The sequence below is a fragment of the Melospiza melodia genome, chromosome 3 (genome assembly GCF_035770615.1).
Source record: "Melospiza melodia melodia isolate bMelMel2 chromosome 3, bMelMel2.pri, whole genome shotgun sequence".
NCBI classification, from domain to species: domain Eukaryota; kingdom Metazoa; phylum Chordata; class Aves; order Passeriformes; family Passerellidae; genus Melospiza; species Melospiza melodia.
In genome coordinates, this window is record NC_086196.1 from 72,423,690 (window position 1) to 72,445,345 (window position 21,656).

At 38.6% G+C, this 21,656-nt stretch overlaps 1 protein-coding gene across 3 annotated transcripts in view; it reads right to left on the reverse strand.

Moving 5' to 3' along the window:
- Nucleotides 1-103: 103 nt before the first annotated feature.
- The window catches only part of RAB3GAP2 (RAB3 GTPase activating non-catalytic protein subunit 2), a 46,289-nt gene continuing 24,736 nt past the window's right edge, over nt 104-21,656 (reverse strand). For all 3 annotated transcript variants that reach the window (XM_063152235.1, XM_063152236.1, XM_063152233.1), the window contains exons 13-35: nt 20,800-20,939; nt 19,954-20,170; nt 19,504-19,647; nt 19,164-19,246; nt 18,790-18,854; nt 18,304-18,394; nt 16,379-16,506; nt 15,465-15,678; nt 13,096-13,193; nt 12,434-12,539; nt 11,362-11,522; nt 9,392-9,608; nt 8,866-9,039; nt 8,641-8,747; nt 7,588-7,654; nt 6,883-6,953; nt 5,585-5,620; nt 4,962-5,036; nt 4,535-4,753; nt 3,357-3,446; nt 3,054-3,272; nt 2,257-2,415; nt 104-1,971 (exon numbers count right to left, since the gene is read on the reverse strand). In XM_063152235.1, coding sequence (XP_063008305.1) covers nt 1,825-1,971; nt 2,257-2,415; nt 3,054-3,272; nt 3,357-3,446; nt 4,535-4,753; nt 4,962-5,036; nt 5,585-5,620; nt 6,883-6,953; nt 7,588-7,654; nt 8,641-8,747; nt 8,866-9,039; nt 9,392-9,608; nt 11,362-11,522; nt 12,434-12,539; nt 13,096-13,193; nt 15,465-15,678; nt 16,379-16,506; nt 18,304-18,394; nt 18,790-18,854; nt 19,164-19,246; nt 19,504-19,647; nt 19,954-20,170; nt 20,800-20,939 — 3,028 coding nt within the window. In that variant the 3' untranslated portion in view covers nt 104-1,824. The remainder of the gene's footprint in view (nt 1,972-2,256; nt 2,416-3,053; nt 3,273-3,356; nt 3,447-4,534; nt 4,754-4,961; nt 5,037-5,584; nt 5,621-6,882; nt 6,954-7,587; nt 7,655-8,640; nt 8,748-8,865; nt 9,040-9,391; nt 9,609-11,361; nt 11,523-12,433; nt 12,540-13,095; nt 13,194-15,464; nt 15,679-16,378; nt 16,507-18,303; nt 18,395-18,789; nt 18,855-19,163; nt 19,247-19,503; nt 19,648-19,953; nt 20,171-20,799; nt 20,940-21,656) is intronic.

Sequence of the window (21,656 nt, forward strand, 5' to 3'; positions counted from 1 at the left end):
CTGGCAGCTGGTAGTTCAACATAACCCCAGAGAGCCAGTCCTCTTTACAAAACAGAAGAGAAAATGGTGACCATCATTCCCTAAAAGGAAGGCAAAGACACAATGAAACTTCAAATTTTATTTAATCAATTTACACAAATCCACAGCAAAATAAACACAAAATAGCACTATATACAGAGTATTACTTACAGTACATTACAGATTTGATTGGTGTAGTGTGTCAGCTCTGACATGATACTCAGTTACAGTAAATTCCTTTGCACAGCTGTACCAGGATAGAGGAATGTAATGCAGCTAAGGAACACTCTGCTTTCCTCAGGCTCCATGATGCCCAAATCTCACCCTCACTCATTTCTGCAGAAATGTGAGGTGTTGTCAGGCAAGGTGGTCATGGCACCTGTACAATACTGCCTGTTCCATTTTTCCTTTACAGCTGTTTTAACCTCAGTTATGGAAGTCAGTAAAGAAGTACAATAGAACATTTTACTGGAATTCTGGCTGTTCTTTGCTCTGTCTGTAGGAAGTCAAATATTCACTATCAAAGCAAGAATCCTTCACCAGCTGCCTTGGAGTGCAGTGATCAGGAAGTGGGGCTGCAGAACAGACGGAGGAGGCTGTGTGGAGCAAGCCACCTGCATGGCCTTTTGGGGGGGGAAGGCAAACCCTTTGGTAACAGCAGCACATACTTCAGAAAGATAAGACTCAATTCCAAATTCTGCCTCTAGCAAGGCAGAATATTCCACATGTTTCTTACATGTAATGCAGGAAGAGCAGGTTACAGGATGGAGCTGGTAATTTCAGCTGACAAAGACAAATAGTTTACACCAATTTCATTTTTCTCTCCTGGCTTCCTTCAGACAAGTAGTGAACAGGAGTCACCAATGGCAGATAACCACGTTCAACACCATTCAAATAGTGAAAATACTCACTATAGGATTCCCTGTAGGTACCATCAATAAAGTGTGGGTTTTAAGGCTAAAGTACTCAGTACTATCAATCTTCAGAGAAGTTAGATCAACTTTCTAAGCATTTTTGACTACAAGTTAACATGTGCAGAGATTTATAGCATACTACATCTCCTACAGTGATAAGATGAAGGAAAAATCTTACAGTAAGACATTCCTTGACCTACTTAAACTCAGCAGAGCTTAATAATAATGGAGAGGGATGTGAATCCAGTTGTAGCTGAAGCCTAATGCCCCAGAGACAGCATGGGGAGAGCTGGACTCGAAGTCCATACTCATACGTCTGGAGAGTTGGGTTCTCCTTCCCAGGCTGCTCTCCCTTTTGCCTAAGGCCCCAGCACATCTCATCCTACATCAAGTGCAGTTGTCATTGTCACATAATGCAGTTACAAGGCATGAGCCCAACACCAACTCGAGCTTCTGAAAAAGCAGTATTGGCTTTACATGGTAACTTAGAGACTGAGGTTCTTCTTGGGTCTAATTCTAAAGTTGCTTTTGGAAAACAAATCATACATGGAACATTGAAAGTGCAGCAGTTACTGCCAACATGAAATACAGAATTTCACAAGATGTGACTGTGTTGTGAGAGTAAAACTGCTGTCAAATATACCCAATTCAAACAACTGCATAAAGCGCTCAAGTCAGAAATAAATAACAAAGCAGTTCAGATACTGACAAGTGTACTAGAAACTAAACATATTCTTACTAGTGCAAAATTTAAAATATACTCCAATTTAAAATTACCTTCTGAAATTCTGGGATGGGGAGCATTGTTCTTTTTGTTGCTTAACCAGAGCCCTGTGGAATTTCTTCCATGAAGTTCAGCTCTGCGTAGGAGCGTGCCCCGCTCCGCCAGCGCTCAGGCAGGAATGGCCTCGACGGCCTCGATGAGGTTGAGGGCCAGGCTGTACTGCCCGTGGTTCTCGGGCAGGTGCTCGATCACCTTGCTCACCAGCCTGGCTGTCGTCGCAATTGGCACTTCCACGTTCTGGATTTCCTGGGGGTCCTGTGGGAAACAACAAACTCAGCATCTCAGTCATGTCACAGCTAAGCCCTCCAGAACCTTTATAACACTGATTGCTAATGTTTATAAACACAATCAAGCTGATGCTTTGACCCATGAAACTGCTCTACCCTCTATGACACAGAACTACCATGAGGAAAAATGGAGGGAAAACAGGAAAACATCCTATTTCCATGAGTAAGAAAGGGCCACTCAGATGTAATCTCTGGCTCGGCGAACAGAAACCTCAGAAAATCAACTTGTTTTCCAAACTGGAGCTTCACTTACCATAGCTTTGAGCCAAGTGCTCAGTGTTGGAGGAAGCCTGGAGAGGAGTTCCATGCCATCCTTGATCTGTCCATGGAGCAGAGCGAAGGCCAGCCTCTGGCCAGCCAGCATGAGCAGCTGGGATGCCAACACTTCTTTGTCAGCAACCTGCAGGAAGGCCTGCAAGCAGAGAAAAGGAAGGGACTAGAAACGGTCTCAGTGTGACAGCTCACTTAGCTGGAGGCCTGAACAGCTGTAACAAAAGAAAGTTCTTGATACCAAAAGGACAAATAGTCTTTGAGACTGCTTCTTGTGTTATGTGTTACTGTTACAAAGCACAAGATTAGGAGCTCCCGAGCAGCACAACATAGAGAATTACTCTGTACTGTACAGAGATTAGCAGGAGCACAAAATGTCTTACAGTCCAGCAACATAATCCCCCCCTCAAGGAAGGGAAAGGGTTTTTTGTCCTTTTTTGGTTTTTTCCTTTCTATCCTAAAAGACATTACAGGCCAAAGAAGGCAATTCCTGAAATTATCAAATATAATAAAATTAAAAGGCCATGCTAATTATACCAGTAGTGTAACTCCCTGTCATTTCCACTAGTTGCATTACACAGATTCTTGCTGGGAAAATGGAAAAATAAAGGAATTATTAGTCCTGAAAAAGTACTTTTATAGTCTCTTATAGACTTTTCAGCCTGGGGATTTTTTGAGCTTGATACATCTTGCCAAACCCTTCCAGGCATCTTAAGTAAGTGAAAAGTAATTTCAGCAGAATACATGACAGTGTTGTAAAATGTTAAAAGCTGTTCTTACCTCTTCACCAAGATGATCCATCCCATAACTGTACAGTTCACAGACATAATGCCTTCTGACCAAATCCTCAGAGATCTGAAGATACTGAGCCAGGTCCGCTGCCACAGTTGGCCAATTCTTCCCCTTCTCAAAAGGAAAATAATCCTCTTCTGAGACTTCTCTGTCCTTTTGTGATGAACACAGCGTTTGAACCGCTGCACTCACAACTTTGAGCAAGAACTTTGAAGCAAAAATCACAGGTTACCTCAGGAGTGTCTATAACTTCAGAAGTTTAAGAGCTTTCAGTACAGGACTTGCACCTACCTGCTGTCGTATGGATAACACGTTTGGATCCATATCCCCGCTGGGTAGCAGCTGAATTGATGTTAGGTCCTTGAAAAATGCATTTCTGCCCTAAAATTGAGAACCAAAGACAAGTTTCAGGCAATACAACAAATCCACTCTGATCCAATACTAAACAGCCCACTTATTTCTCAAATTTATTTTGTGCTGCATCTACTCAAAGAGCAAACTGAGACCTCGAGAACAAAAAAAGAATGACTAATTGTAATAGTTGTATGTAGAAGAATGGAGACACAGGAATAGGATCTGATTTTACTGAAGCCATAATATGCCATAATATGCACTCTTAAATGACAAAAGGTAGTATAATGTTTTCTGCTAACAGATAAACAAAAAAAATACAAAACCAATGGAATTGGACCTGTGGTAAAATGCCAAAATCCAACTCAAATGCTTGATGAGAACTTGCAGACAAGAGCCTACATCAAAAGGAAGGTAATATTCTGCATTTATAAATTTCCAGTAAATCATTTAGGAAAAAAACTGAAATAGTGTTACAGCATAAAATTATTTTCTCCACAGTAGGAATTAAACCACAGTCTACACCAGTACTTTGTGTTTAAATTCTCTTAAAATAAAATTGTGGTTATGATGGGAGGAGGAAAGCTCATTTTCTGGTATCAGGATCAAGCTCTGATTGTAACATACTGCATTTTAAATGCAGTGACTTTTCAAAGTGGTTTGTATGGGTTAAAAGAAAAATTATTCATTCTTTTTGCGATGCTGGGAATTCTGCAATAATCATGAGCAATAAATGGATGCAACAGTGGCACTAGCAACATTTTTGACCATAAATACTTATGTTTCCACTGGTTTGGCACTTCTCAAAGCAAACAGAAAACCCTGTCATCCACTGACCATGCAGTATTTTCGGCCAGCTAATAATTAAAGAGCTGTAACAAAAGAAAGTTCTTGCAGCTGAGGTCACTACAAATCTTTTATTCATAAGGAAGCTCACCAAGTTTGAGTCTCTGCCTGAATTGTGGTGACAATTTCATCAATGCACCACCGTGGACTGAAGGCTTTCATAAAATCATGCAGGAACTGTCTAAAGTGCAAAAGCCAGCAAATATCCCAGATCCCAAGAAGAAGGGGTATTAATTAAGGCAGTAGTTCATTATCTGCTTTCTAAGCTCTACCTTGCTGTCAAACAGTGACAGTGGCTTCACACCCTTGAGGGAGAGCCTCATGATGGCGTAGAGGACGGTGCAGAGCACGAACTGGTGCTCCACCAGCGGGTAGTGGATGCGCTTCTGCTCCAGGGCCAGCTCCACGATGGACACCGGGCCCTCCACCGACACCCAGGCGTCCTCAGTGTCCAGCACAGGGGCCTGCATCTCATCACTGCTCACGTCTGCCTGCAAGCAACACACCACAGCAGTCACACACTAAACCTCCTACACTGGCCTGCTCTGCAGTGAAATTTAAAAAAAACCTTCATGTTGTTTAGAATATCATTAACATTTGTCTGAACTGAACAGGACAGAAATTAGTATAACCACGGTCTTCAAAAATAGATTTTAACCCATCCATTCCTTACTTTCAATGGGAAAAATAAAAATTTACCTCTAGCAAAGTTTGCAGAAGTTCTGAACAGCAGCCAAGAAAAGCTGTCATTGCTGTGTCACTCATCCCTACATCCTGGTAACAAATAGTAAGATTTAAATTGTATCAGCTGGAATTAAAACAGGCTTTCATTAGCTCTTTATGTCTGAGAAGACAGCTGTTGACATAAAATACATGGTTCAGCTCCGTTTCATAAACTGTTACATTTAAATGTAAACAAATACTTACTGAAGTACAACAAAGAACTAACAGGAGAATTTGGAATAAAGTAAATGTAGCCATTTACAACACTGTATCTCAAATGAAGACTGAATCAAGTAATGCCACCTAATAAATTTAATTTTCTGATCATATCAGTTGTCTTCCAAAGAAATGTTAGCTAATGATTTTATGCATGAAAAGTAACACTAATTTGTCATCTTATAGTCTCAGGCCTATCCTCTACAGTTCTAATCTGCTTTTTCAGATAAAAATTAATTTATACCACTTAAAATTTGTAACATTTTCTCTAGGGCTACATTTTCAATTTTTTTTTAACTTTCAAGAATAAATCACAAACTAGTATTAAATTTAAGGCATTTCTAATTAATTCTTCCCACTCAGAGAAGAGTAGTATTACTTGCCCGTCTGCATAATCGGTCCTTTGGAGCTTTTCCAACCTGTTTTTTCCAAAAAAAGAAAAAAGGGAAATTGTGTCACAACTAATTTTTCATTATGATATCTGTTACCCACATTTTAACCTTTTATTACAGCTACATGATGCAGCTCATTGCAGATCTTGTTTTCAACAAAAGACTTGATACAAATTGTAAAGGAATGAACATCTTTGATGCCCATATTTAGTTCATCCTTCTTAAAACCGAGGATTAGAAATAAGGTCCTCATTCAAATCTCAGGCACAGCTGAGACGCTCCCAGTGATTTCTAGAATGCAGAACTAAAGCTGTAACACCAAGCATGATATTAGGAAGAAACCAGTCAGTTAATAAAAACCTTTCTCTCCTCTCCTGCAGGGGCTAACTCAAGTAGAAGAGTTACGGTGAAGGATTTGCCTAAATGTATGCAGGAAAACTGGAAAAGGGTTTTTGCAGAAGCAACACCTCCTACAACTGTACACAACTGAGCCTATTTGCTAGAAGGAATGGGGAAGAGGATATTCTCCAGTTCTTGGCTAAACAAAAAGCAAAGACAGCAAAGGAGAGGAGCAAAGGAGAAGGAAGAAAAGACAGGAGAGCAAATTGTTGCAGGTTTTGTGTTGGAGTTTTATTCTTTAAGTCACTATCCACTTACTAGGAGCACTCTTCCTAAACTGTCTTCCAGTAAACAGCCCCACTGCATAGTTATAAAGCATGAAAAAACCTGAAGCTTAGCAGGGACAAAAGACCACTTAAATTCAAAGCAGAGGGGCGACACACTAGAACAAAAGCTAATTTACAATAGTAGCAATAGTTAAAAGTGCTCAACAACATCCACAAAATCTTCTGTATTTTGCAGAAGAGCTCATGTATATGAAATCTGGACTTGTGGTAGATCCTTGGTAACAGGCACTTTAATATATTTATTGTTTTCTAACAAAATGTTACATATGCACACATAGATAATTTCAAAGTGTTTCACAAATATTTCTTATTTAGTAAATACAAGCTAAAAAACTGCACTTCAGTCTTCAGAACACATCACCCAGGGCTGATCAGCTGCCTCTAGTTAATCTTCCAACAGATTTGATATTTTAAAATATGCATTTCATCATCACTTCCAAAAGTTAGCTATATAATAAGCGAAATAAACAGTGGTGATTTGTATAGTTAAATCAAAGATATTCCAAATAGTTTTTAAAACAAAACACCAAAATGAAATTGTTTATACATACTGGGTTTACTTTTCAGTTAGTAACAAAAACAGTCTCAAGACACTGCACTCACCTTGTCCATCAGATATGTGGCAGAGGAAAGTCTTTTTACTATGAATGTATTCCACATCATCAGAGCAATACCTAGAACAATCACAGACTTGTAAACTCCAGGTAAATAGAAAAGGGATCTTATAAGATGGTGAACAAGACAAGAAGGAATTGTGAATTATCCTCACTGCTTTATACTTGAAGTTTAGATTTCTCAGGAGGAGACTACACTGGTGATCAAATACAGTCATAAGTGCAATTAATTAACTTGTTTAAAATATTTTATTATGCAGACTGGGTTAAACATTTTAAGTACACATCGAAAGGGCATCTTATTTGCATACATAAATAGCCTACAAAAAGAAAATGGTCATCACCTTCATTGAAACAGGGTATCAAGAACTGCATGAAAAGTAAATAACTGCAACTGATGTTCCACTATTTAAATACAAGCAAAAATTCATTTCAGAGCAATTTTATTTTAAAATGCTTTTAGTTGAACACATCAACTTTATCTAATTAACTTATTTTCACAATTGTGATGGAAACTCAATTTCACCATGGAAGAGAGAAGTGTGGATGTCAGCAGAAAGTTTTGGGGTGGTTTGGTGGTTTTAAGACAAAATGGCCATCAATATTAGGAACAGCATTAATTTACTTTAGTCAAACATCCAATCTATTTTACAATTTCATCAAAGATAATTTTTACTAAGAGCATTGTACTTACCATGCTGAATGTGAGCATTAATGATGCATCTTAGATGATCTATAGACCTATTGAGAAAACATGCTTCCTTATGGAAAAAAAATAAATGACAGTACAAGTTAATACATTATTCAAAACTTGCTTTAAATGTAAATTACTAATTCTTAAAGGGCCCAGGTAGATTATCTTAAAGCTTTTACTGTGACAGTTATAAAACTAGTAAGTTATTCCGCTGTTGCAATCTCCTCTACCAGTATCTGACAAACACGTGTGCATGGCAAAGTTTGTTTGTTATTTTCATCATGAAGCCAACTGTAATTTCAGGGTTCTTTTAGTGTAAGCACTGCTAACATACTCTTTGCTGAAAGGCACCTCCACTGGCTACAATAATTTTTCAAATACAAAATCCATTTCTGATAGAAAGAGTAATTTTTACTCAATTTTGCTATGATGGAGTAAGTTTTTAACAAGTCTCTGACAAACCTTCTACTCTACATCAAGTGATGTGGCACAGCTCTAAGGAGTTCTAATTTAACTTTTAACATCATCTGAACTTAGCACAACATTTTCCCTTACAGAAACTATAGGACAGAGAGGAAAAAAGGATTTTTTTAATTTTCTTTCTTATGACAACTGCCAGCAGTAGCCAGGGAATCTGAGAACATGCAAGAAATCCCTCCTTCTTCCCACAACAGAATGGGTTCTAGTCTAAAATATTTAGTATTCTGTGACATGTTTAAGCAGATTTAGAACAGAGAAAAAGATGCCTGTTTTGGATACTGTTTTGTATCTGCAGTACAAACAGCCAAAAGCCTTTTTCAAACTGAACCCAGTTCCCAGACTCCCAGTATTGAGAATCTGATAGCCTAGAAATGTACTGTGACATGCCATTCAGCCTCAGGACATACTCTCATATTCTCAATTCAATTTCCACTTGCCACAGAAAAATTGCACCTAATAACTGCTTTCAAAGTCAGTCTTATTAATTGATGTTTTGCTGAGCTACCAGAAACGTGAAGCTCCTTCTATCGAGTTGGTCCTAACCATTATTCCCTGCAAAAGACACTTTCTTACCTCTGGGTCCTTATTCCACTGCACTATACATTCCCAAGAGCAATGTGCATGGAGTACATCCACTTCAAGACTACATGGAAATTGCTGATATGCTACTTGCAGCAGCTCTAGAAAAACAATATCTGAAGTTAGAACACAGACCCCTTCCCACTGAAATTTCTGCTACTTCACAACAATAGTCTCTGCAGACTTTTATAATTTAAAAAATTCACATTATTTTCTTACCTAGGATTCCTTCCAAGCCTGTAGCTGCATCTGGTTCCTCAAGAAAGAGATTATTATGCATTTCTACAGATTCTTCAGTACTATCTGTGGTGCTTTTGTACTGGGCCACATTCAGTATAATCGGACTGAAGCCTTGCCTAAAAACCCATTTTGCTACAGTGTCAGCAATCCCTCCTAGGATGTTGAAAAGTAAGAGGTAGAGTCAATGTATTGCAGATTATTTATGGTTCACAATCTAAGGACAAGAGACAATATAGGGTTTTTAACTACCTTTAATTACATACAGGTAACTCTAACAATTAAAAATTTGCTAACCTACTGATCAGAAAGTTACAATGCAGTCTTTACAGTAATAGCTTTTAACAATTTTAATGCACTGTTCTACATGATTTGCATTGCTTTTTAAATTAAGAATGGTATCCAGCAAAATAATTTCCTGTGCAGAGAACATAATTAAATAGGTAAGGATGGCTGAAAAGTATATTAGAAAGAAAATCAACAATCTCTCCAAGAAAAACTAACGTACCTTTTCCAGCCTCAAGCAGTTTCTTAACAGAGAGTCTGCCCAAAGGCTCAGTCTGGAGTGATGAAACTCTTTTTGTCCTTTTGGTCACTTTGCTGTGCAGTAGTGTTTGAAGTATCAGGCAATCCTCTAACTGTTTCAGCAGAAGTTTCCAATATTCAGTATCAAGGGAGAGTGCTTCCCAGGATTCTGTGTCTGAACCTACAATTATTTGGGAAAACTAACAAAAGATATGAATTGCTTTAGGTCTGTTCATTTTAAAGCACCACAATTTTGTTCATAAAAAATGTATAGCATTAAAATTCAAAACTATATCCCAAGAGCTAATGCATTTTAAAGAATAATTTACTTCAAAGTATGCATTAACTATTTTGCAAAGATCAATTAACATCCCACACTGCTCACAAGTTACACATATCCTTCAATAAAAGCCTAAAGGAAATAAAAGGAACTGAAGGATTATCTTACAGTCCCATTTTTAAGTTCATATTCAGCTGAAAAGTGGGTTAGAATACCTTAAAATATTTAATTTTAAATCCTCCACAATACACATCTTCCCCAAATATATGATTAATCCATCTACATTTCCATTTCCTATCATATTAAAAAATATAGATCATATACTCAGAAATACTGGATCACACCACATGGCAGTTCTGTGCACTATTTTGTTAATTCCCATATCCATCAGCAAATGCTTTGCCAGGAAACCCAAGAATCTTTCCAGATTGGTAGGGGAAAATGGGCGGGTAAGATACATGGATTTGTGGAAAGGAAATCCTGAAGGAAATAAATCTGCCACCTTTTCCTTTTAAAGCAGAACACAAGAAAAAGGGACAAAGGTATATAGGTAAAGGATAATATATTGCAACATATCAACATCTCTATTTCGCAACACTGACCATTTTGATAAACAGAATTGTAGTAGTTGAGGTGAATGTGCAAAAATACTGAATCACTTCCTGTTCTCTAGTTAAAATTTGTAAGGCAGACACAATTAGGGGGCTGGGGCATCTCTCCTATGAAGACAGGCTGAGAGAGTTGGGATTGCTCAGCCAGGAAGAGAAAAGGCTCCAGGCTGCAGCCTTTCCCTACCTAAAAGGGGTCTACAGGAAAGGGACTTTTACAAGGGCAGGCAGTGACAGGACAAGAGGGAATAGCTTTAAAGATAAATAAGGAGGTTTCAATTGGCTATTAGGAAGAAATTATTTACTGTGAGGGTGGTAGGCACAGGTTGCCCAGGGAAGCTGTGGATGTCCTTTCCCTAGAGTGTTCAAGGCCAGGATAATGATGCTCTTGAGCAACCTGGCCTAGTGGGAGGTGTATCTGCTCAGGGCAGCAGGGACTGACATCAGATCATCTTTAAAGTGCCTTCCAAGCCAAACCATGCTTGGCTCTATTTACAAGACTGAACACCACCTACATCCCACCTACTCTAATTCAGACACATCTGCTGGTGCTATTTGGAAATGGAATAATGTTTTCCATGTTGAATTGAAATGCTGTATGCAGTTTTACAGCCTTAATCTCAACTTGGTAAAGGTATTTAGTGCCAAGAAAACCAAGCATCCATCATGTTAAGGGACAGTAACACAGGTACTACAGAAATTCAACGGTTACTTAAAAAAAAATCAGCTATGTTAAAACAGGTTGACCATCCAAAGTTCAGCGGACTTCTCACATTTATGTGAAAAGTGTGCAGGCTTTAAGTTCATCAACATCATTTGCTATTGCGAGACAAACTCAATGTACAGTTTCTGTATTTAAATAAGTTTACTAAATCATCCTGACATATCATTAATTCATCTCAGCATAATGTTCTTCAAATATGATGGAAATTTTCAGGCTTGCAGGGCATCAGGGCTGTGCCCAGGTTGGAATGAAGGCAGATGCTGAGGATGTTACTGTTACCAGGACAGCTGCAGGGAAGCCATACAGAACCAGCAGAGAAGGAGAGGTGTGAGATGAGTTACCTTTCTCTCAGTGACGCTGTCGATGACCTGCGCGGTCACAGCGTGTCCCACGTGGGCGGAGAGCAGGGCAGCCGCGCTGCTCTCGGATTGCACGCAGGCCGAGCGCATCTGCTGCCACCAGGGGGACACCGACTGCGTGTCCCACGACTCGTCTATGGCGACTGCAGGCAAAGGGAGAGCGGCAAACTCAGCTGGGTCACCGAGCAGGGGGGACCAACCCCGGAACCAGCGCTTGTGAGCACAGCTTGTCCACGAAGAGCAATCTCTGATTACTCTCCGTGATCATTTTCCAGATGTTTAGCACACGGGTTCTTGGATTGCAACTCCAGTTTAAAATAGAAGGTGAATTATTCATTCTCAAAATTCATTTGTAGCAAACAGACAATAGATCTGAATCACTAGGTAGCAAACCTGCTGCATGCTTGAAAGATCTAAGGGATGTTACACTTCACAATGCAGACAAATTCATTTGTGATTTCAAGATGCCACACATACTCAATGCACTCAAGCTGTCTCCCTGCAGGCTGCCTTGTGTTCAGCAGCATTGATTTACTCAGACAGCAGCAGTGGCTTGTTCATGCTTCCTGTTTCAGGCTGATAATGCTGCTCTATGGAGAAGGAGACAATAAGGGCACCTGGCATATCCATAGCAGCTCTATGTGAGGTAGGAGAATCAGCATTTATTCATATGTACAACATACGTACAACCTACTCCAAATTATGGCAAACTGACTTTATAGAGTACTCAAGTTACAAATGCTGCTAAAGTAACAGTAAAGCAAAGGATGTCTGAGAGCCAGTCAGCACAAATTAAAGAGATGGGACTAAACATTCAAAAATGTTAGGAAAGCGAGCTGGACAGCCACATTCTGGTGCCAAATAGGAGTTGTGCCAACTTAGTGTAGAGTGAAAGTGAAAACATGGCATGATTAGTTAGTCCATGAACATGCAGCATTAAGTTTTGCTGCATAATTTGTGTGTGGGGGGGGAAGTGATAATAGACTCTAGCTACAGTAGCAAAATTCTAATAATAACAACAGTTGCCTTTGAGTATTTTAAACACACATCTCACCTTTCATTTTGCTCAGAAGTGACAGCATAGTGTGAAGGCAACTGACAGAATCTGGTTTGTCTAGAATATCTTTTTCCTTGGAAAGCCATAAATTGAGAAGGAGTGACTGTAAAAAAAGAGAATATGGAACTGAAGCAGTAAAATGAAACTCTAATATTGCAACACACCTAATGTAAACAGTTTCTCAAACAAGTTTTATGCCACAAAGTAAAAATGTTATATTCAGGAACCATTATATTAACATTACAAGTTAAAAATATACAGCACAATGCACTCTGTGACAGATCTTGAAATTAAATAATACAATCAGTACATTTAATTAGTAAGATATTCTTGAATATACTCTCTTTTGAAAGCTCAACTTGGCAAACATTACAAGTTCATATTATAGTTGAAAATTATGAACACTTGTAGTCCTTAATGAATATTTTAGACATTCCTACTAGAACACCCACATTTTCTACTAGAATATTTTTTTTTTTCTTTGATATCGTTTAACTGGGAAATGTAAATATGAGCAACAACAGAACTAAATATGGGGTTATTTAAACACAGCCTAAATATAGCAGTAATCCAAAATTCAGCATGCAGAAATTTTCCTTTCAATGTTTTGTTTTCAAAATACTAAATCAAAGTTTTAAAGCATGTAATAAACACCTTACCAACAAGGTTTGTGGGCTAAAACCTGCTGATTCCAGTGCATGGCATATTTCCTCTGTGGAACTCTCCCCACACAAACACTTCCAGAAGAAAAAGCTGCCTGAAGCAAGAATTAGTTCACATTATGAACATTATCTAAAAACACAATCCCTCTCCTTACACTTAGACAAAAGGCAGTCTATTGATCAGGTCCCAGTGAGTGCAATACAAAAAAACAGGTTACATTTGGGATCACCTGGTGCTCACCTGCCTGCCAGTTTAAACCACAACAATCTTTTCTGATGCCCAACAAGGGACACAGAGGGTTGAGATAAAGAGAGATCTGACCAGAGCATGTCAAAACAAACTTGTCATAAGCATTGATTACATTACTTTAATAGTCAGTGGTCACAATACTGACAGATTTGCTGCCAGAGCAGTGTGAAGTGTAAACTGCTGTAAATATTCTCTGTTGTGCTCCATCACCCCTGGGGGTTGGTTTGGGTTATCAGGTACTGTTGGCTCATGGCACGATAAGATCTCTGCCGTGACACTGAGCTGCCTTCGGGCACCGGCCCTGGCCCTCGGGCGCCGTGCAGTGGGAACGATTCGCAATTACACCTTTGCTCCTCCAAGGGCCCATCCAGAGGGAAATGCCTTCCTCCACCTCCCCCTTCTCCAGCCCAATTACAACCCTTCTGCTCAACACTGCTCGGTATAGTCAGAGAGAAGAGAAGGCCTCTGGATCTGATGGCAAAGTGATTTGTACTGTGGCTGAGCTACAGAAACAACCTGACACTGCAATCACTGACACAAGAAGAAATACTGGAAGTGAAAGTGAGCTCACTCAGTAGGAGGAACAGGAGAAGGAGGTGGATGAGGCAGGCTACTCCAAAGTAGGGCCAGCATGAGAGCAATAGAATGAGATGTTCACTACTCAGGTAGAAAGAAGAGGAAGAATTTCTAAATAAGGCAGTAATCAAAAAATCTCTATCCCTGAGGGAGCTGCAAGATATCCTTGCAGATTTCAGCCAAAATCCAGGTGAGTAGGCTGTCATTCAGCTGTTCTTATGTTGGGATAACAGGGCCAGTAGCCTGAAATGAGAGGGTAAGGAAGCCAAAGAGCTGGGATCCTTTTCTAGAGAAGAGGGCATTGACAACAGAACTGGAAAAGGGGCACAAATCCTCAGCCTCTAGAGCTAACTCCTCCCGGATGTAAAAGGAAGGAATCCTTTTAAGGAATGCATTACACATCTCTTACACAAGTGGACTGATCTAGACTGCACAGAACAGAGCAAAGCCAGCCTTTGGAAAGACTGAAAGATGCAATGGGCTTTTAAAGGCTGTATGGAATGCAGAGGGTGCTAAGACATTCTAACATTGGGACACAGAGGTAGCTACGGTCACTTGGTTGGTCAGCACTATGGGATCTGCCAATCAAACTAGCCCTGCCAATCAAAACTCTACTGTACAATAGAAAGGGATAAAAATAAACTGGAGAACAGAGTTTATGTTGCTCCTGTCTCAGGCAAAAGCAAACCCATTTGTGAAACTGCTTTTGCTAAAGGACCTGGATGCACTTGGGGAAGTCTGATGTGTACCTCAAGGGGATTTGATTCTGGATGAGAACACACAATGACTTAAATTGTATGTTAATTGCTATCTAATATTGTATGGCATCACTACTACGGATGCTATATGCTGTACCAATGGTTTTACAATAAAAATTACCAAGATTAATGACAATTTAATTTTGATGAATCTGCCAAAGTGCAGTGATGCTATAACATGACAAGCACAGCAGTGATGGAAGCAGAACGGGTTTCAGCATGCAACAATCCAACACCACACACCACTTCTGCTTCCCTAGAAGACTACTATGACAGAGGGAGCCCACAGCCATGGACTAAATGAAATCATTGGACATTTTAGAGGGACCTTATTGAAAATCTCAACTCCAAAAATTAGGGCTCCTTGTTGCCTCACCTAATGGCCTTATGCTGCCTCGAATCAGCTCCCTCATCTCTGAGGTTAAAGTCAGTCCTGCCATTAACTCAGTTCTTAGAGTGCTGTGAACATGAAAGAAGCAGCAGGGTACAGCTGCTCTGTGAAGCATCCAGTTACCACTGCCCAATTTAGTAGTGTAAATTATTGAATGAACAGTGGTTACATGGCTTCAGGGTAATTGTATCCACAGATGCAGTTAACTTGTATTAATAGCCATTCATGCAAATGGCTTGTCCTGCAGCTAAAGGTAAGAGCCTAAAAGGAGTGGTTACATACCACTTCAAGGTAAGACGGGTTGCTAAGGCCTCAAATTAGGGCTAAAATATTGATACCATCTCAGATTAAAATCAGTCTGAGTAATGTAACAGAGCTCAATAGCTCTTACCTAAAGCCACATATTCTCCATCTTCCATATCTTTTATAGTAATCACATCCTTTTCATATTCTAGATATTCTAAGAATATCTTCACAGACAACAGGTCATCCTTCTCATCAGTTAACTGAGTGGTACTTTGAGTATTTTCTTTCTTGTAGTTCTCCAGTAAAGTTTCAAGCCTATGAAAATCTTTTTCTTCAAGGCGAAGCAGTTTAGCCAAGTCCTTAAAAGCAAAAGCAAAAAAAACAAAATTGCATAAAAGACTTATACAAGCAGATGGTTTTCAAAACATAGTAAAAATGAAAAAAAGTCAGAAGAGTCAAAATATTCCATTTCTAACATTAAAAACATCTTTGAGAAGGGCCAAAATAATCTCCAAATCAGTTATTCACATTGCTCAAATGAAGAGCTTGTCTAGCTTCCTTTTTAAGGACCAGAACGGATGCATTTCCCATTTTTAGTTTCTGCCCACAGCATAACAATCGTCCATCAAGTAAACAAGCCTGTAAAACACCAGTATGGTTTTGTAAATACATAAGCGGCTTTACAAATTAAAGCAAAAGCAAGCCCAATTATGCAAGCATCAAAATTTTTAACTTGTACAGGTCCCAAAATATCCCTCCAAAACCAAAGTGAAGAACACACTACATACTTTGAATAAAGAACTGAAAACAGGAGACTGTGGTTCTATTTTCACTTGTATCTCAACTTTGTGTCTCCTAAAGAATATTAGGTAGATGAATTACCAGACACTTGTATGAGGCTGAAGGGAAAGTATTATAAGTAATGACCCCATTAAAAGCTGCAGCACAAAAAAGGGTTACTTGCTTACCTACTTACTTTATCTGAGGCTTTGAAAACGTATTCTTATGCTTAAATCATCCCTTGAATTTAAAAGACAACTGAATTTTCAATTTACTCACATTATCTGAAGGTGAAGTCTCTTTCTGCATGCTCTGGGAATTTAGTTTGCTAACCAGTTCATAAAGATGTAACAGCTTTAACTTGTTTGCACAGAACTGCAGCAGTCCTTCATCCACACACTCCAGCTCTGAGGAGAAATAAAACTGCACTGGAACTTGCACATATAGCCAGGAATAGTGAAACACACACACAGAACTGCAGGATTTCTGAAACTCACTGTAATTTTTTGATGCACTGCTGTTTGCAATCGTTACATTCAATTCAGAGCAGCATAAAATAAGAATTATTTTCACAAGAGGTATTAAAGAAAGCTATGAAGCTTGTTTTAAAACTGGAGGTTGACAATGTGAACCTGAACAAAGACAAATCTATTGTCTTCTCCTGGTTTAAGGCCAAACCACAGACTGTCAAAAACTGAAATACAGTTCCGGTTTTCTTTCATCAAGAATAACAAACTATAATATTTATTCATTCTGACACTTTAGGCATATTCCTTTCATCTGAAGAAGGCTTGATAACTAATGACATGAGTTAAATTTCACCTCAGCAAGACAGTGCCTTCTGTATTTTTGCCATCTTAGTCTCAGAAATTTCATGTATCTATTGACATTCAAATTCCCATAACCATTGAAGAAAGCAACATAGAAAACTAACACCAACATATCCAAAAAAACATTTTTATTTCAGTTTATTAATCTTGAAAGAAAGTCTTCCTGAGAGATTGTAAAACAACCTTTCTATACAAAAGATTCCACTGAACATATAATTTTCGTCTGAAGCTGCTTCTAAACATGATTTTCATTTACAAACCCTTAAATACTTTTGATACATTGCTATTAAAATCCTATCAAAAAAAGAGAAAAACACAGAGTTTGCCACAGAATCACTTGACCTTGAATTCACAACCACAGCATTCACAGAGCCCAGGATTTGCTTCAAATTATCTTTTACCTACTAGACAGAAGTGGAGAAATAAAACACTACTCTTGTGAAATTAGAAGGCTGGAACATCAGTCGAGTTTGCTGTATATTGTGACTGTGGGGAAATAATGTTATGCTTGACAAGAGATTAATGATGAAAAATGCACAAACACACAGAAATATAGGAAACATACTTAGGAAATATACTACTCTGTCAACCTCTCTTCAGAATTAAAAGCCATGTTTCTGTTTTGCTTTGGATGTTATAGGAGTTCTAAAAGAAATGGATAATACTATTGATTTAGAATGAGGCAAAGAATTTAGGTAGAGAACTGCTTGTGTGAATGTCTCAATTTCCTCTATGTACTTCAAGAAAACCATAAAAAGAAACTACCACTGATAGAAATGAAGGAGAGATTTCTTTGATTTTCAGCAACAAGATTTTGAATCGGCAATGGCACTTCCTGGCATAAGCTCTGAAATCTCTACCAAAACATGAAGTATTTTACTAATTTCAGCAAAGTTCACCAAAAAAAAGATACTAGATGTGGTCACAGCTCAGATTCTCAGTGATAAAGATTTTGTGCTTCAAGTACATTAAAATTCACAGATCATGTCACATTTTCACTTCCTTCTTTCGAGAGAGAATAAATTAAAACATTTAGAGGCAAAAGCCTATGAACCTTCTTTCTACAGGATGCTTTTACAGGACACAAGCACTCAGATCAGGTTTTTTGAGTTTGTTTTGTTGGTTTTTTAAAAAAATATCATCACAAGTTACTTGGCACCCAGCAAGCTTAGCCAAACGTACTTACCAGCAAGCTATTTGTAGTCTGCCTTAAATAAAGACATAGAAAAGCAACATCCTAGCACTGAAACTAGGCAGACCAAACCTGGTCTCCCTGTGGAACAGAACATTTCTACATACAATAGTAATAGTCTTACAGCACTGCAGACAAAGTGCAAATACCTCTCTATATTACCAAAATAAATATCCACCTACCCTGTTTTTTTAAGTTATCCATTAATGTCTGAGTGATGTTTGTGAGAGATGAAAGTGGCATGCGTTCGCTTGTCAATATACTTTCCAAAGCCTGTTAAGCAGATTTTCAAGAGAATTAAACAGTCACTTAATCTCACTGTTAAAATATGCAAGTTAAGCCAACAATAGCACAACTTTGACAATTTTTCATCTGTATTTCACTTTCACATACACTTGTGGCATAATTTATTCCTACCAAAAGGTCTTCTCTCTTTTTATTATTCACAGACAATGCCTTGGGGAAGTCACAAGTCAAAGTTAATTCTAGTCAATATGTCGTAAAAAAACTACCAAGAAAAAACACACAGAAACCATAAACAGCTCAATTATTTGTTTCAAGTAATTCTAGGAAAAAAACAAAAACAAACCCAACTTATTTTGAAATATTTAGCACTCTGACAATGCAGTACTATTTTTCTACTATTAAAGTATACTCTAAATGTTCACCTGTTTTTTTGTAGCAGGATATTTGATATCAAGTATTAACTCCTTTGCTTCAGCTTCAATTACATCTGCAAATAAAGACAATCACAATTTAAATTCATATTTATTAAATGCCTTCTGAAGAGCAAGTAAACCTGCATAACAGTTAAGGTGCATATGGGTTCATGACAAAGATGATGACACTGTTGCAGAAGCTGCCAAATAAGCTTGAGGAAAATGAAACAAAATAACAGATATCTCAAGCTACTTAAAGATCATAGCTCATAGCACACAGAGCTGTCAGAATGCACCACAATTGTACTTGTGGTTGCATACTTACAGAAAATCCAAGAACTCTTTGATAACACAATCTTAAGAAATTATACAAGAGAACCTACCTGGATCTGAGGTTTTAGCTTTGAGCAAAGCATTTAACTTCTTCACTAGATGCATATCTTTTGCTCGTTCACTCTTTTTATCACTGAAGGAAAAGAATTTTTAATTGTATGAGTGAAGAGAATGAAAAGTAATAATTCAATAAAACTGTATTTTTGAAATTATTTATGCTACTTTAAGGTAACATCCCAATAGATAAAATCATGTTAATCCATACAAACCAATGATATTATTACAGAGTACTATTCAGCTTGAAAAGGAACACTAGAATTGCTGCATCCAACTGTTTCCAAAAGCAAGAATGAAGTTAAATTACTCATATAGAGCATAAAAAGTTCTTACCTCAGTGATAAATGGAAAGGTACATGGACAGTTTTTACACTTCCAGAGACTGGATCAACAAGGCAGATCTGATAAGTCTGGGGCTGCCATCCCTGACTGGTCACATTGTTTAGACCCATTATTTTATAACCAGGATACAACAACCTGAAATTTTTTTTAAAAATGGCCAAAATTAGCAACCTTCCCTGTCCACAAACAAAATAAAAAGGCACTAAGTTTTATGAAGCTAAGGTTTAAGAACTGCAAAACACCTTTATCAGAAAAAGACTGTAGAGTGATGAAATATGACAATATATCCCCACCTCTAGAACAAGAAGCTGCATGCAGTGGAAACACTGGGCAGCACAGGAAGAGCTTGCCAGCACCACTAGCACTTCTACCCTGGCATAGCCATGCATCACTTTATTGCAGCAGCACAGCCACCATGCCTACCTGCTACCTGATTCTTACCTGCAGTATTTCCCCACATTGAAGGCTCCAACCCGAGGTCCTTGCTGCGTGCTCCACACTTCCAGAATGCCTCTTCTTGGAGCATAGATCACAAGGAACTGAGCTACCCTGCTTGGACCCTGTGCATTTCCAAAAGGAGAAGAATCCATCTTCTCAGTTTCCCTTTCCTGAAGGTCCTCCACAGTCTGTATCCAACCAACTTCCGCATCACGGTATCCTTTGTAAGAGAAGACAGAAGGTCACAAATGTGCAGAAATGAATACAGGATTAGAGCATCAAGCTGTAATCTTAAGCTTTGCTTCAAATCATGCAACTTCTGACTCCTATAAAGAACTCTGGTCCATTGACTTGGCACAGGACCCACCAGAAAGTGGCCAAACATAGCCCTTGGCAAAGCCCTGGCAAGGAACAAATTCCTCTGAAGAAGATATAAAAACCCCCAAAACCCATCAGGTCAGTGCTCGGGACATTAAACCAATGAATGACATTGAGGAGTCCCTTGTTGTGCAGCCATCATGATGCAATGAGAATCTAACAAGCTGTATGTCTTCTTACTGATTTTTCAAAGTTTATCTCCTCAGCAGAATTAGAAAGGGTACTAGAGCTTATCAACAGAAAGAATCTTGAATAGAGCTAAAGCTCTTCCAAGAGAAAATACAAACCAAACAGACTAAATTTTAACTATATTCCAGGGATTTGCAAAAATACCCTTATGGACTTTATATTACACCTGACTTTGGTTTGTAATGAAGCAATGTACTAAAATTCTCAGAATTCTAAGTCTGAACATAAAATGCCTCCGTGTTTTGAAGACTATTATTTGCTACACTAATATCACTACCACACCTTTCCACATGCGAACTGCAAGTCCTCTTGTAACATCCAGCAAAATAACCCTTCCAAATTCATCTGTTACTGCTGCCAAAGTATTACATGGAGAAAGACATATCCTTTCACCATGGCGCCGCGAGTCAGGAAGTCCAAACCTAAAAAATAATAATGAAGCAAAGCCATTAGACACATCCTTTTCTTCAGAAATAGTTAGATTTTCTTCTGAGGATTAAGACTTCTTTTTTAAGCTAACAGAAGGTATGGATAAAATTACAAGCAAATCATGAAAAGAGTTCTTGCTCTGTGTCTCAGGTTACAATATTAAGATGTATTCTATTCCCATTCACAAGAACTGCTGAAACCAGCAGGGGGATTGTTTTTTCCTTATCTCCTGTTCATGGGCCCATCAATGCCTTTCCGCATGACTCAGAGATAACTCCCTCCAGGAGACATTTTTGTTTAATGGACCCACCACATGAGTCATAGAATGATAACAGGCCGTTGTGAGTTGCTCCATCCAGGTGGGAGGAGCTAAACATCTCTACCTGGATATAATCTGGGATTTGGGACAGAACAACCAGTCTTTCCACTGGATTCCCAGAGGAACAGCCATCCTTTCCACTGGATCTTCAGAGGAAGACTACACTCTTCCTAGAGGATCACTGTTCCAACAGAACCACATCTGCCACTCCAGGAGGACTGCAGCCACCAATCCAACTGGACTGCTACCACACCCTGACCCACAGGGTGTCAAGTTGTATTCTGACTCTGCCAGTGTTTTTTGCTTTTGTAGTATTGCATGTATTTTGGTTTTTCTTTTCCCTTTTCCTAATAAATTGTATTTCTGACTTGGAGTCTTTCACTGATTTGCT